Source organism: Pollachius pollachius, assembly GCF_949987615.1.
Source record: "Pollachius pollachius genome assembly, chromosome: 6".
Classification (NCBI taxonomy): domain Eukaryota; kingdom Metazoa; phylum Chordata; class Actinopteri; order Gadiformes; family Gadidae; genus Pollachius; species Pollachius pollachius.
In genome coordinates, this window is record NC_136939.1 from 18,576,901 (window position 1) to 18,593,511 (window position 16,611).

Here is a 16,611-nt window from a genome sequence, read left to right on the forward strand (position 1 = left end):
ATAGCTATGCATAAAGACCTTCATACTAAATTAACACATCCACAAATATAGATTGTTGTTATTGTTTATGGCTGGGACAAAACTCACTGAATATATCCAAAATCCAATGTTTCCTATTTAGTCTTGTTTAGACACATACAATACTGGGAGTCACTTTCAGTTTCAACAAATATTTCCACAATTTGTATTTTACAATTTCAATAAAGAGGCTATATCTGACAAGGGAATAATGAAGAAGTAAACTGTATTATTATAAATTATAAATCTTTATAATTCCCATCGTTTTCGAAAAATCTAAAACTTCTTCAATGAGCCAGAGGACGGCAGTAATGCAACAAATATTAAACATGTACAGGCCAGAAGAAGAGGTTTACCCCGCCCTTTGGACGCCCATCGTAACGGACACCATTTATGTTATTGGATTGCTTTTAGGTGTATCGTCAGTTAGGTGGTAGCTAAATTAGCTCGTAGATAGCTATCCCCATGTCTTTATATATATTCCCCGGTTTGGCAGGTCTAATTCATTGAAGAAACCGGGTCGGATTGATGATCGACTCCTAAAGCACTAGGTGTTGGCTAAAGTGACAACATATCCATAGCGTTATGTGTTGACGTTTATGGGGAAGAAGAGGTGGATCCGAGACGCCTAGCCTCCGTGAATAGGGCTTTTTGGTCGTCCCTGTTTCGCATTTGGCGTGCTTCTATCGAAGAACCGATCGCATGAATTTACTTTTTTGCAATAGAAAGTTAGCCAGTTAGCTCACGGCCAAAGCTAATTACACTTAGCATGGCGTCAGACACAAGTGACACAGAGGAGTTCTACGATGCCCCGGAGGACGTCCATTTCTCCCCATCTCCCAAAGTGTAAGCAAACCTCTTTTAATGTGTGGCTAGCTTTATTAGGGCTGTTTGAGAGGACGATGGACTACCCCAGCTCCTAACCAAACAGTCACGCGTGTGACCAGGGCTGATTATTACCACGAAATACAGGTTGAAAAGACTTGATGAAACAGGTTGTAATGTAACGCCTACACTTGAGTTGTAAGCACTCGTCTGCACTGACTCTCCTTGTTCCGCTGAGAGCGGGGACGTGTTTACCCGGTAGACAGGAGTCGGGTGGACAGGTCAGATGTTTTTGTTGTAGTGAAAGTCCAACCTTACACCTCAGTCACATGTTCTCCCTGTGATCAGGGGACATGTAACACCCTGGCAAGAACGGCTACCCTGCACTTTGGTCTGCTTGGATCGAAGGATGGAATCAAGTTTACACCAAATGCAGTGTACAGATTTCAATACTGTGAATTCAGAATCCAGTGCATTATGACTCAAGTTTAGGCCTTCTGTTCGAGTTATCTCCATTGCAGTGTTTGTCTACTTCGACATGTCCCAGTTGTTTACTTAAAATCCATTTGCCGTTTGTCTGGTTCTTGCATAAAAACAAACTAGGCCCCACTTCACAAGCCTATGTTGTTTCTTTTATATACATCATTAGATATTTAGATTACACCTAACACATTACACTGTCATACGAAATTGTGTTGACATGTTGCTTGCTTTTTTCAGGTCACCTGCCAAGTTTTTCGGCCCTTTGCCTCAGGTATGTTTGACAATAAACATAGTCTAGATTAAATGGTTTCCACTGGCACTGTGCGTGATACACTAGCATCAGAAATTGTTCCCCTTAGCTTGATTGTAACAAACCATTGCTGCCTTGACAAGCTTTCTAGACTCTGTGCTGTAGGTTATCAGATAAGATCAGAATAGTTCTTATAACTCTACTGATTTCATGTATAGACAGACAACATTTATTACGTTTCTTGGTGACAGAAACAAGCTAACAATTAAAATAACTTGAATAAGCGATTATTCTACAGGAAATCGAATGTATCTATTGGGGGGCTACGTTTTCATCTTCAACCCTCCGTCATGTTGAATCCAAACGGAGCCGTTATTTCTAGTATGACACACTCGTATCGAGGTCAAGGACAACAGTTCGGTTCTGAACCACTCTTGCAGGAGTCTGTGGTCCCCACCCAGGAAGAGACTTGCAGTCCATCGCCGTCAGAACCCCAAGATGATTCCCTTCAGGTAGAAGAACTCTCTCAAAATACAAGCTCTCCGTTATGGATGACGTGTTTTACCACAATTGTTGTTGTTATTAATTCTGTTTTTAACAAAATTTTATCGTTCATGTGCGGAATTGTATGGTTTTAATATTAAAAATAGATAAAAATAAATAAATAGAATTGAGTCTTTGAGATAGGGTTATAGTGTAATGTCATGCTTTTAGTCCGTTATTGAAGCAATGTTTCACAAATCTTCTATATTTGGTAAATCATATCCACTTACCCAGGGAACTAACAATATATCATGTTTAGTTTGGAACTAAAGCTTTGGCAAGGGGGGTCTCTTGTCCAATGTAATTGTGGTGGTTAAGTGGATATTAAGCCAATTATGTGATGTAGGTGAATTGTGGCTTTGATAGGGCTCATAAAAGAGACATTCCAGCCTTGTGTTGCTAATGCTGAACACGAATATAGCTGGTTTGGCTTCTGGCCATCATCCAAAGCTTGCGAAATTTCGAGAAGCAGCTCATGTTTCTTAGAGACGTTGATTTAACAACCAAGCTTTCCTCCAACACTTGCTTCTTTTGTAACATATCTAACATATTTGTATGCCATTTCATTGAGCCAATGTTTTGATCCAAAGTATATCTTTCAAGACGCACAATGTCCCTAATAAGCTGGTAGGGTTGGAACTCAGAACCCTTCGGTAGGGGGTCACACGCCCTAACCGATATACTATCCTGTTCCTAAAATAAATAAATGAACCGCAGTAAATAGTTGGGGGCAATTCTCTATTGTGTTAAAAGTCTAGGTTAGTCGCTGTGTGTCCTCGGGGTTTCAGTCATACATGTATTATAATGCGTGTGTATCTGCCACCGCCCACCAGATAATCGACAGCATCATAGAGGAGAGCCAGAAAGGGAGTGCAGGGGAGGTGGACCAGCTGTTGGAGCGGCTGCACGTGGATGTGAGGCCGCCGCCGGGGGTCCCAGATGAGGGGGTCTTACCGGTGGAGCTGGTCGGGCCGGTGGCAGACCCCGAGCCCAGGGGACTCGCGGACGAAGCGCAGGTGTCTGACGGGGTCGGGGTGGCGTTTGGCTTCCCTTCCCCCCTCCTGCCCGCCGACCTCCCAGACATTCCCCTCCTCCCCCAGGAGCACAGCCAGGGCCCGGACGTCACGCGCACCCTGGAGCGCCGCACACCTCTCCCCCCGCTCCCCGCCTCTGTGGGAGGGGCCGAGCCGGTGCACCGACCGGCAGACATTTTGGATCAGGTGCCTCTCTCTGACCAGGCGTATTCGGACGCCTCAGTTCCCTCCAAACCGCCGCGGCAGTTGGCCGCGGAGCCAGACATTGTGGCGAGCACCAAGAAGCCCCCTCCCTCGAGACCCCCTCCTCCCGGCTCCTTCCCGCCCCCCAGACCCCCGCCCCCGTCCTGGCAGACCCTAACGCTCGGCAAGCGCAGCCAGGAGGCCCGGCTCAGCGGACTGGAAGGTAAACCACATCTGGAGTGCTCCCAGTACTCGACCCTAACCAAAATGCTTGATCACGTTCAACCTCAAGTTCTACCAATTGCCCACCATAATATGTTTAAAGGGCTTCTGTCAATGCTGGGCTGGTTTTAGGCTGCTTACCAAAGTTAAGGGACCTGATCCATGAAAACATAATTATAATTTAATGTAATTATTCTCACCGTGTTGACTCACCGTGCTGGCGAAAATTGTACGTCATATACTCAGTATTGTTTTAAATGTATCTTTCTGATTGTTGTTATAATGAAGATTGCCTTGTGTTTTGTTGAACCCCACCGTAAGCATTGTTTCTTGGTACTGTTACCCTTGTTAGCCCTGAGCCATGTTTGTTTTACGGTATCTTTACATGTTAACTCCGCCTCTGTGTGTTATGACGTAGTTTCCTACACTAACCCTCACCGTGTATTTATATATTGTCATTTATTATATTATCAGCCCTGTGTATTATGGTCTGGTTGCCAATGTTAACCTAAGCCCTGTGGATAATGGTCTGGTTGTCTACCCTGCGTGTTTTGATGTGGTTGCGCATGTTAACCTGAGCACTGTATCTGACGGTCCGCTGTGTGTGTCAGCAGGGCTCCCCCCCCCCGTGGACTCTCTGGAGTCGTCTGGCCTGCTGTCTCCCAGCAGCACGGTGCGGGGCATCACCCGGGAGCTGCAGCACTCCTTGGACCTCGCCAGCGCCACCAGCGGGGAGAAGGTGGTGACGGCCAGGGTAAGACTGGAGACACAACCCCCCTCGTTAACCTTTAGCTTCCAGATCCCTGCCAGGGTAAGCCTAACCCTAACCCTTTTAATTATTGAATTGGAGCTTTCTGAGCCCTAGGCTGAGCGCATGCTCTCTAAACGTCTACCCCTGGTGCTATTTCCATTTGGAAATAGCACCAGGTTTTGTTGTTGTTGGCAACAAAACCCACAGTTTTATTGTTGTTGGCGCGCCCGTTTGTTGACGATGTTACTGTCTCATGTTTAATAAATTAAACATTAGACATCCGTTTGTTATAGAGGTTTCTGTCAAATGTTTAATTGTTTGACGTTTGTTTGTTGGGTACTGTGAAATTATAGAAATTAGCTAGCTAGGCTAGTGTATCAGAAGTATCTCTGTGATAAATGTAACATTGTGGTTGTGGTTTACGTTATCGTAGTTTGTAAGGGTCTCTGTGATTAATGTTACAAGGTGGTTGTGGTTTAAGTTATCGTAGTTTCACAGTATCTCTGTGATTAATGTAACAAGGTGGTTGTGGTTTAAGTTATCGTAGTTTCACAGTATCTCTGTGATTAATGTAACACAGTGGTTTTTAGGTTGTCCTGTGTCAGTGCCGCTATGGGTTTTGAATGTAACCTTGTGGTTGTGTCATTTTCAACAGGAGAACGAGGGGGAGCAGGCCTCAACACCCAGCGGTGAACACACCCCCGGCACCCAGCGGCCACGCTCCAACTCTGGCCGAGAGCTGACCGATGACGTAGGATGAGCTCCTTAACTCTCACTTTATTTTGCATTCTCAACAGATAATTTTAGTTCTCTGTTCAATAATAAAGTAAAAAGTAATTTGTGTTTGCTATCATATGTTGTCAGTAAAAGGGATGTGGGCTAGCTTTTGTCAGCAGGGCTAAGAAGGAGGAAAACAGTTATATCTAGATGCTGTTATCAACTTCAACACAGTTTTGAAACTCGCATTGGATTACTTCCCTTACTTATTAGAGAAAGAAATTAGTTACAAAAATGTATAATTTCATGGATATCTAAAATATACTTCCTGGTCTGCCCTGAGTTGACTCCTTGGTGTTGGACCATGTGACCCTGATCTGTGACAGGAGATCCTGGCCAGCGTGATGATCAAGAACCTGGACACGGGGGAGGAGATCCCTCTGATCCAGGCGGAGGAGAAGCTCCCAGCGGCCATCAACCCCCTCACCCTCCACATCATGAGGAGGACCAAGGAGTACATAACGTAAGGAGCCGGCACCCCACCCTCAAATCGCTAACCCTTTACTTAAAGTGTAATTCCGGCGAGAATTGCGCCGGGCAAAGTGTACTTGATTTTCAATGAAAAAAGTATCTGGAGGGCTTATTAGATGGGTATACATGCCAAAACAAAGACCCTGGGTTCAATTTTCACCGGAATTTCACTTTAATTAGGGCTCTTAACCCGTAAGCCTTTGCCTAATTAGAGCCCGTGGCTCCTACCAATCCCCCTAAACTCTTTACCCGTTTCTTAATGAGTGTAGCTGTGGCTCATCATGTTTGTCATGTGGATTGATGTTTGTTGGGTTTCTTGTTGTTGTCGTTGTCAGTAACGACGCAGCGCAGTCGGATGACGACGACAAGGCTTCCGCCGCCATGTCGGACACGGACGGGGGGAAACTCAAACAGAAGACGTAAGATTCACCCACTTATTCCTTCTGCTCCCCTGCCTCGTCCCCATTCAAACCTTGTTAAGTTATCTGTATATAATTTACATAATTTTCTATATGCGTGTAATTTGCTGTGTTTCAAAATGCTTAATTCGATCGCCTTAATGTATTTCGTTGTCTATATTTTTTTATTGACCTATCTATTTTTGTTCACATCTTTTCCTCTTGAGCAGACCAATTGTGACCGTCACAGTTAATATAATACTCTGGGATTAATGATGCGTTCTGGAATTTACTTCTTTGAATCTGAATAAACGGACGCCGTCTTTTATTCATCTGATGGACTAACTGACCTTTTCCCTCATCCAGGACGCAGCTGAAGAAGTTCCTGGGCAAGTCTGTGAAGAGAGCCAAGCATCTGGCGGAGGAGTACGGAGAGAAGGCGGTGAACAAAGTGAAGAGCGTCCGCGACGAAGGTAGGCCAGTGGGAGAGGAGGGGGAATCTAAAGCAGGCCATCCCCGCCTCAAGGACAAAACGTGGACCTTGGGCTCAATGTTCTTTTCCTTGGACTCCTAGACTCCCAAGTATTAAGATGAACTCAGAATACGGTTTGACATTGTCTTAAAAAAGATCTAAAGCAATGTTTGCAAACCAATGGTAAATACGTAGACCAGCCCACATTTAAAGAGGATTCTAAAAAGTATTTGCTGTTTCTCTTGTGTCCTTAATGTGGATATATTATCAAATAATAAACTGAACTGATGTGGGGAAGTTATTTCATCCTCTAACATTCATTTCACAATCTGTCAGTACAATATGTCTGACGCTCAACCCTAACGCCACAAAATCCTCACACGCTTTTATTGTGACAGTATTCCACACGGACCCGGACGACCCTTCCTCCAGCGACGACGAGGGCATGCCCTACACGCGGCCCGCCAAATTCAAGGCGGCGCACAGTTTCAAGGGACCCTTCGACTTCGATCAGATAAAGGTCGTCCAGGACCTCAGTGGGGAGCACACGGTAGGCGCGCGCGCGCGTGTGTGTGTGTGTGTGTGTGTGTGTGTGTGTGTGTGTGTGTGTGTGTGTGTGTGTGTGTGTGTGTGTGTGTGTGTGTGTGTGTGTGTGTGTGTGTGTGTGTGTGTGTGTGTGTGTGTGACCCAATTTGTGCGTTGGAAGCACCAGCGACCCACATGTGTCGGTTATATCCCAGTGGACTGATGCTTAGTGCACCAACACAAGTTAATGATAGTACGGCCATAGGTACAGATCCTTAGGCAGTCAGATATATACACAGAGCCTTTACGATACCTTTCAAACCCTTTTACCATTTTTTGTTTCGGAAATACAGAAGCATTTCTGAGCTAATACACCACACTACAATTCCTTGTACGCTTACTCGACAGTAACACTGATTCTGATGAAATGAATATTGTTTATGTTGCCAATCTCCTGTTTTCCCATATGCATATCAGTTCACTGCAGGTGGGCTTTAAAGCAAATTTAAATTTAAAGCAAATTGCAGTAAGAAAGCTAATTTCAACCCATTTAGCAGATTGTTGTTGGAATGATGAAGTGTTGTTTTTCTGTTTGGCAGTCCTTGCTAAGCGTAGTGCCTTTTGCTTGCTCTACGTTCTACGCTTGAGGATTTGCGGGGAGTCGGGGACTATGAGGGTGCGAAAATTAAATAAGCTAGCTATAGCATAGTGGACTGTAGCGGCCCTAACTGGCTATAGCAGAGTAAGCATGGTTGTAGTGCATTTGTAGCTTTAGAGTTAAGACTGTTGGTGGATCAGCCTACCAGCCCACCAAGTGTACGGCACGGTAGGCTGATCTAGCCATCATGCATTTTAAAATAAGTATTTAGTATTTGTTTGCATCCATCTATCTGACCACCGCGTAGGAAAGGGTATCATCTGATATCCCGAATCGATTCGATCCAATTCACATAGTTTCGGCCACCAGTTTGGTGTAGAGACCAAGGTTTGATTCCCACTAGGGATGCACCGAAATGAAAACTTCTTGGCTAAAACCGAAAACCGAGGAACGAGGAACCCAAGGCCGAAAACCGAAACACTGAAAGAAATTATTATGCCAATTATTAGTACCATTGCAGAATAAATCAATTACAAAAGTATGAAAATATTTATTTAGCACTGACATTACAACAATGCACAATATAAAATAAAATAAAATGTTTAACTTGACCCCACTCATGTGCACATCAAACAAATAATAATTTACAGGCATATAACTGACTGGCATGCTGAAAGATCAAAAATGTCCGCCACAGACGGAGTGGGCGTGCTCAGATTTTTTTTTCTTTTTTTTTCTGTGCCGCATTCTTCTCATATTGAGACTGGCAATCAGGATGTTTTGATTTCAAGTGATAAATTAAACCCGACGTGGAGAAACTCTTTGTAGATGTACCCCCTCTTGAAATTTCGGCATTACAATTTTTGCAAATCGCTATACGTGGGTCTTTCTCAGAAACATTGAAAAACGTCCACACCGCAGACATATTGGCGCTTATCCAGACAAGCGTGTGCTTGCCGCGCCTTTTGTTTGCGTCATCACAAATTTCTGTTTCAGCCGTGTTGTTTCAGTGATAAAAGTATTTGGGTGATAAAAGTTTTCGGTGGCTGAAAATTCGGTGCATCCCTAATTCCCACCTTTGTTCCTTTGCTACACGTAATTCACTCTCTTCTTAAACTTCCCTGTCTCTCATCACTGTCCATAAATGCAAAAAAAAGCACTTTTTACAGATAATTAGTATTAAATATGTTATATATTTATTAAAATAAATCAATCTCATTTCATTCAAAAAAAATATGGATTTTAACAGAAAGACCTGTATAGTGATTCCTGTGTGCTGTGGCATCAGGGGGCGGTCTGGACCATGAAGTTCTCCCACTGCGGCCGGCTGCTGGCCACCGCGGGCCAGGACAACGTGGTGCGCATCTGGGTTTTGAAAAACGCCTTTGACTACTTCAACAACATGAGGATCAAGTACAACACTGAAGGTACGTGAGCTCTATAGCGCATCGCAGTAAGACGAAGGAGGAGAGGAGGAGGTTACATTTGGGTATTTATTAGCAAGTGACACAAGCGAACAATCGATAAGTATTCCAATAAGAATGTGGGTAGTCTGGCATGACCCAAGTTTAAAGACAACAACTGGACAGAGTGAAACTGTAGGAAATAGAAAGAATTTTGTGCGTATGGATGGATTGTTTGTATGCATGTATTATATATGTGTGTGTATATATTCAATTCTATAATTTTGTCTCCCAAAGGCCGCGTGTCGCCATCCCCTTCTCAGGAAAGCATGTGCTCGTCTAAATCGGACACGGACCCTGGGGTGAGTCGCCAGACACGCCCTTTAAGGAACTGGTCTGGGAAGTCTCCTGCGCACACTGGAATTGATGCTGACGCACAGCAGCCTTCAAGTCTCGTTTTAGCACGTTAATTTAATCAGCAAGGCACTGTTGGTTTCCCGAAAGTCGATCATAAAGGTTGGATCGAGAGAACTTAGGTGATATTTAAGGAGACAAGCTCTCTCTCTCTCCGTCTCGGTCTGTGTATTTCTCTCCGTCTCTGTCTGTCTGTCTGTCTTTCTGTCTGTCTGTCTGTGTCTCTCTTCTCTCTTATTCCCAGTTTTTCTCTCTCTTTCTTTCCGTCACAATTACATAAAAATGGCTTCATTGGCATGGGTAAACATTACTTTTCCATTTCAAAAAATATATTGCATGAAACAAAAAAATAACTACAATAGGTAACAACAAATCTCCCTCCCTCCCCCAGGCCAACGGGGGTCCTGAAGACCCCGACTCGGAGGACCGTAACGCCCCATTCCGCCAGATCCCCTTCTGCAAGTACAAGGGCCACACCGCTGACCTGCTGGACCTCTCCTGGTCCAAAGTAAGCCCTTCTACGTTCACTTATCAGCACTCAGAAAAATATTTAAATAAACACAAATGTACATTATGGCAATGCCAAATATAGAACGCATTTTTATGTATTTAAAAGAATGTATACAATAACCCATATTGTGGTAATAAATACATATTTTCAGTTCTTGCACACTCAACTATGCAGGTCAAATTTTAGAACGATCACTCATAAATGTATTAATTCCTTCCTTGCACCTTTTATTTTAAATTCTCATGGGTATCATTGAGGGGAGCCTCACTTAAAATGACGCCCAGATTACACAGTACAACAAAACAGAGACATTGTAACACACGGTTCAAACAATTACAGGCAGATACAGGACGGTCATTAAATACGTTCCTAAATCGTCCCAAAGGGTAAAGTGTATTGATCGTTAGGTGACACAGCATTCGAGTGAGTCTCCTGCGATAAACACTAAAGCCTTCCTTCCATCACAAGCCAGCCATCACAAGCCAGTTTAATGTGCACCAAAGGTCCAATGCAACATGGATGTTATATAAGATGGCTTTTTTCCGTCATCAGCTTCATAAATATACAAAAAGCAATTATTAATGCGTCCCTCCAACTGACCTTTCCATGTAGGATACAGTGATGAGTATTTTAAATAACGGGAGTGATGAGCCTAAGGGCGGAGTGGTCGACAGAATCTCAGGGCTTGAGTGTAAAGGCAGCAGCGCGTCTATAAATGTCATCGTCATAATCCAAAACTGATAGGAAAACTGCTTCCTACGGCTGAAAGGCTGGTTCTCTTTCTGTTAAAACACATACATTTTTTTGTCCCACTTTAGTGATAAGGTTTTCAATGTGAACTTTAAACAATATTTTAAACCACCAACTGTATCCACCCCCCCCCCCCCTCGTCTGACTACAGTATCCTGTAATTGCCTGTAATGTTTAAGGTGCCAGTAGGTAATGGCCTTTTTTTTATTATCGCTATCTGTTATAAAAATATATAGATCAATCATCTCGATAGCAGTAGGCGCTACAAGCCAATGATTACTTGCACTGTTGTAAATTAATTGTACAATATATATATATATATATATATATATATATATATTTTTTTTTTTTTTTCTAACATGACAGTTATTGCAACAGTTTAGATTTTTATACCAGAATTGTATTGGTCCTACACAACGACGGTACGAAAAAAAGATCATAAATTGGTCGTCGCAATGGGGATACCATGCCCCCTCCATCGTAAGACGCATTTTATTTTCAAGGCATTCCCTCTAGAGCCGTTTGTCCACTCTGGGCTACTGTAGAAAAAATAGGACATGCACACTCCATATAGAGATATTATGGGCTCATTTTAAGGGTACCAAGACACCATATTTCTTATCTTCATGCAATGGTACATTAATTGAAACACACTTATGTTCACTATCTGACCCCCTCCGTTCCACTAGAGGTCACCAAATTCAAGGAACTTGTGTCACCTTGAACTTTCACAGTAGAAATATCTTGCGAGTTACTGTGATCTCCATCTTGAGAACAGCATACATTTTGTTTAATTTTAATTAAGTTTCAATTTAAGGTTATTATTATGAGCATCTTTCAGCGCATTAACAGAAAGGCTGTTTGGCTTTTGGTAAACAATAAGAAATATAGTAAAAAATATTACCCTCAGCATAAAGATGAATTATGCAATCAAACAGGGACGATACAATGTTATTGGTGTGAATAGTGAACAGTTCATCGAAAACAGGTGAAGTAGCTCTATGAGTATTCATAGCAAGAGGCCCAACACATACCTGCTGATAATGGCATGCATCTTAATGAGACACTTTGGATAACGCCGTCTGCTAAATGACGACAGAAACATCCACCATGATGTCAAACACTGTTTCTTTCCCCTGTGTCTGCAGAACTTCTTCCTGCTCTCGTCGTCGATGGACAAGACAGTCCGCTTGTGGCACATCTCCAGGAGAGAGTGTCTGTGCTGCTTCCAGCACATCGACTTCGTCACGGCCATCGCCTTCCACCCCAGAGTGAGTGGTCACCCCCCCCCCCACTCGACCCAACCGCAATGTTCCCGAGCGCGGAGCCCTTTAGAGCGATGAAATATTCATCAGTTCTCTCCGTGACACACTTTGTCCTCTATAGTTTGTGGTCGCTTGGACATAAAACCTTATAGCGCAATTATCCGGCTGGCGCCCCCCGGCCCTCTTGGGGGGGAGGCTTTGGCACCTCTTCGGTCTCCTGGCTGGACGCTGTTATTGCAATCCTAGTTTATTGGTTTGCATGTCGCATCGCAAACACAGGTCCATCTGTAATTCAATGCATAAAAAATGATGTTACCGATTTTTCTGGCAGCATGGTGGCTCACCCTGTAGAAAAAAGCGGTAAAACCCCTTGTAGCATCCCTGGAATGATTCCAACATGTCCCTCCCTTCCCTTGCTCTCAAGCCGCTCTCTGGTCCATCTTCCTCCTGTCCATAAAGACAAAGTTTCAATTAAGCTGCGTACTTTCCCCACACATGTCTCTCTGGTGGGCGCCAACCGGCACTTTACCCTTTTCAAGCCCTACAGGAAGTGCGAGGGAGACTGACTTCCTGTTTCTCCCCAGGACGACCGGTACTTCCTGAGCGGCTCGCTGGACGGGAAGCTGAGGCTGTGGAACATTCCAGACAAGAAGGTGGCGCTGTGGAACGAGGTGGACGGGCAGACGCGACTCATCACCGCCGCCAACTTCTGCCAGAACGGGAAGTACGCTGTGATCGGAACGTACGACGGACGCTGCATCTTCTACGACACCGAGGTAGCGCTTCTGTCCTAAGACGTACATAGCCCTTGACTTATCCATCCATTATCATAATAATATTACACAATATTATTATGGACATAATATTACTGACATTACTACTCAACAGAGTTTCATGGAGCACACAGACCTTTGTCGGCCACCACCGGTCGGTGCTGTTTTAAAACGTGTTGACCCTGAGCGCTGTTGTTGTTGTACTCACTAGCGTCTGAAGTACCACACCCAGATCCACGTCCGCTCCACCAGGGGAAGGAACAGGGTGGGCCGCAAGATCACCGGCATCGAGCCTCTGCCCGGAGAGAACAAGGTGAGCCCTGTTCACACAGGAAACGCCGACGCTAGGAGTCCCTCCATAGGAAGTGGAGTGTAGTCTGGATTACTTGTGAATGTATATTGAATTGTAATTTTAAACATATCATGTGTAAAGGACACGCATTATTTGCAGAATTGCATATTGATTTATTGTTTATATTTATTGATCAAATTTATTGTTATTTTTTTCAAATGTTAACAAATATTTCAAATGTGGACTCATAAATACATCTGACATTATTTGACATCTTAAATTCTCATTAATGTTAAATGACAAGATGAATGAACACTGTAAATCAATAATTCCACCTCTGCTTTGATTGCTCTGAAAGGCGTCCCCATGGCTATTGGTGACTGAATGTATATATTCCATGTATCTCCGATGTACGACTGACCGAGTCACGTCTGCTCTCTGTCTCTGATTGGTTCATCTAGATCCTGGTGACGTCCAACGACTCGCGCATCCGCCTGTACGACCTGCGGGACCTATCCTTGTCCATGAAGTACAAGGGCTACGTCAACAGCAGCAGCCAGATCAAGGCCAGCTTCAGGTTGGCCTTCTCACCCCGAGTTATATAATATATATATATATATATATATATATATATATATATATATATATGAAACATCATTTAATGCTCAATGACATGTTGTTGTGTTCCAGCCACGACTACTCCTTCATTGTCAGCGGCTCAGAGGACAAGTACGTTTATATCTGGAGCACGTACCACGACCTGAGCAGGTTCACCCCCGTACGGCGCGACCGCAATGACTTCTGGGAAGGGATTAAAGGTAGGCTGTAGCATTGCAATATGGCCAACCTTCCAATCACAAATGTATTGATGACACATTGTTGGTGTGAATATAGTATTGTATTGATTGCACAGTTGGTTTACCCCTGTTGGCAATGCCCACCTTATGCATTGTGCAAATGGGAGTCCTTGAAGTTCTTTGGTCTTTAACTTGGAGTTCTTATGATCTTATGATGACTTATGATGATGATTTACTCAGTCTTCTTATTGTGCTGACCCGGAAACTTGACTTCTCGATAGGTACAGTATCTCCTGTCTTGCTTGCTGATTCTGGAGCTGGAACTATTCTAAAACCAGCCTGGAATCGCCAGTGGAGTTGCAAACTGCAATCATTCTGGAACCTCTTGGTTCACTTTCTATTTCTAAACGCCTCTGGTTCAAAGGAACCAAGTTCCATAGTTGTGGTTTGACTCCCACCCCTCACTGAACCGACTGAACCGTGTTCCCACAGCGCACAACGCCGTGGTGACCTCGGCCGTGTTCGCTCCCCACCCCGCCCTCATCGTCCCCCCGGAGACCCCCACGGAGACGCCTGAGGCAGAGAGCCAGGACCTGGACGACACACACTCTGAGACTATTCCCTCAGGTACACACACACACTCTGAGACTATTCCCTCAGGTACACACACACTCTCTGAGACTATTCCCTCAGGTACACACACACACTCTGAGACTATTCCCTCAGGTACACACACCCACTCTGAGACTATTCCCTCAGGTACACACACACACTCTGAGACTATTCCCTCAGGTACACACACACACTCTGAGACTATTCCCTCAGGTACACACACACTCTCTCAGACTATTCCCTCAGGTACACACACACACACTCTCTGAGACTATTCCCTCAGCCACACACACACACACCTGCGTACAAACACACGCACGTACACACACACTGAGACTATTCCCTGAAGTACACACACACACACACTAACACTCTCTTAGACTATTCCCTCAGACAGAGACACAAACACACACACTATTCCCTCAGGTGTACACACACACAGTGAAACTATTGCCTCAAGTACACACACACACACACACACACACACACACACACACACTGAGACTATTCCCTCAGACAGACAGAGCCCCCCCCCTCTAACCGTGTCTCCCTGGGTGCCTCCACCCCAGGGGCTCTGAAGACGGACCACACCGAGGTCCTGGTCTCGGCCGACTTCACGGGCGCCATCAAGGTCTTCGTCAACGTGAAGAAGTACTGAGCTCCGGGGCTCGGCGGTCCTCCTCACGCCCACCCCCCACCCTCCACCACCACCACCACCACCACCACCACCACCACCACCACGGCGGCTCCTGGTGTCCAGTCCCACAGATGAAGAGCAGACCGGCCCGCAGGGGGCCCACACCTAGCGCCCCCCCCCCCCCCCCCCAGCCAACGCTCTGACGTGGGCAACTGGCCCAGACCGGCCCCTTGGAAGAAAAAGCCCCCAGACTCCCACCGATGGAGAGGTCTGGCCCAGGTGGAGAGATGTGGACTCTAAACCATAGAAGATACGAGTGATTCCCTCTTTTCACGTTTCTATATATATATTTTATTTCTCTCCTCTGTCTCTCTCTCTCTCTCTCTACTCTCTCTTTTCAGTACCAAACAACTGTGAACTATGTTCAACGTCGAAAGTGTGCACTGTACCCGAGTTGGTGACGAACGGAAGTGCATACAGCCATAGGTTTTCAGTGTGTTTCTTCTAGTTGCATTGCTTTAAGCCCGCCGCGAGGCTAACTGGGTACAGCAGACCAGGGGGCACTCTGACCGGTAGACACCAGGAACCCCTCGCCCCTGCCCCACCGCACACACAGCCCCAGGCCGGCACTTAAGTATTTAAAGGACAGATCTTGTCCTTATAATGTCTTTGTGGAAGATAATGTCTTTGTGGAAGAGATATTGTGTTAAGTTGTCTTATCTGGAACGGTTGGTCACTTTAACTGTATTATTGTTATTATTTACAAGAATCGTATTGTGCCTGCAAAACAAATGTTTTAAGATTTTGGTCGGTTGGTTTATTGGGTCCCCGAGCCAGTTTAACTGGCGGGAGAAGAGAAGGTAAACTTGTATTTTGCGGTTACTAATGACTAGGGCTCGGTATCTCAAGTGTTTTGATGCCTTTCTTTGAATTAAAGCACATTTCACTATATGGTAATTTATTTACATTTGCACATACTGTCCGCTTTTTTAAATAGAAAATCAGGACCTGCTCTCCTTTCCTCTATCAAAAATTAAATAAAGATTTTATTGTAAAACACTTATTTCTGCGCTTTGATTTCTCATATTCCCCCACAGCAGAGTAATGGTGAAATGGAGATGATGTTGGACTATCAGCCAACTACATGTCCTGGATTTACCGGAGGAATGTCCTTATTCTGTCACATTTTCATTATTGCTGTCAAATACATCAAGAAGTCCATATTTATTCAAGTCGTTTTTCTGGTCCTGTTCTTATTTACCGGGGACTGTTAACCCGTGTAACACTGCTCACAGTAACAAATTGTGCTGCGGTTGACTGGGATGTTCATTATTGCATGCATACTCGGCCACTAACCTTTCCATCCATGAGCAAGAGGCGCTAACTCCTACCTGCTCCTCGATGACATCTGAATTCACTAACTCACTGGGTAGAATGTGAGCTAAATGACGATCAAACATTGTTGGTGGGCCTAAAGGCACGCTGGTTAGAGATTGAACTGATCCAGTTTTGGTTAGGTTCAGGATAATGATCCTGCCAGTAATCGATACGTCTTGGGAAATTGAGAAATAGCAGCTTTTGCCAATTGCTTCGACCCGTCAATATTA

The 16,611-nt window shown here is 44.6% G+C and overlaps 1 protein-coding gene across 1 annotated transcript; it reads left to right on the forward strand.

Annotated features, from left to right (window-relative positions):
- The first annotated feature begins 439 nt into the window (after window positions 1–439).
- wdr44 (WD repeat domain 44) lies at window positions 440–16,024 on the forward strand. The gene is made up of 20 exons (XM_079737440.1): window positions 440–864; window positions 1,564–1,597; window positions 2,017–2,088; window positions 2,953–3,559; window positions 4,173–4,312; window positions 4,965–5,060; window positions 5,413–5,549; window positions 5,893–5,976; window positions 6,322–6,428; window positions 6,826–6,977; window positions 8,839–8,977; window positions 9,251–9,315; window positions 9,759–9,875; window positions 11,777–11,899; window positions 12,478–12,669; window positions 12,878–12,979; window positions 13,420–13,535; window positions 13,649–13,776; window positions 14,248–14,382; window positions 14,937–16,024. Exons 1-20 carry the CDS (start codon window positions 788–790, stop codon window positions 15,023–15,025), a joined length of 2,712 nt encoding a protein of 903 aa, XP_079593566.1. The 5' UTR covers window positions 440–787; the 3' UTR covers window positions 15,026–16,024.
- The last annotated feature ends 587 nt before the right edge of the window (window positions 16,025–16,611 follow it).

Coding starts and splice junctions, on each gene's coding strand:
- wdr44 (XM_079737440.1), top strand. CDS start 788: ATGGCGTCAGACACAAGTGACACAGAGGAGTTCTACGATGCCCCGGAG. Junction 9,316..9,758: donor AATCGGACACGGACCCTGGG/GTGAGTCGCCAG, acceptor TCCCTCCCCCAG/GCCAACGGGGGTCCTGAAGA. Junction 12,980..13,419: donor CTCTGCCCGGAGAGAACAAG/GTGAGCCCTGTT, acceptor TGGTTCATCTAG/ATCCTGGTGACGTCCAACGA.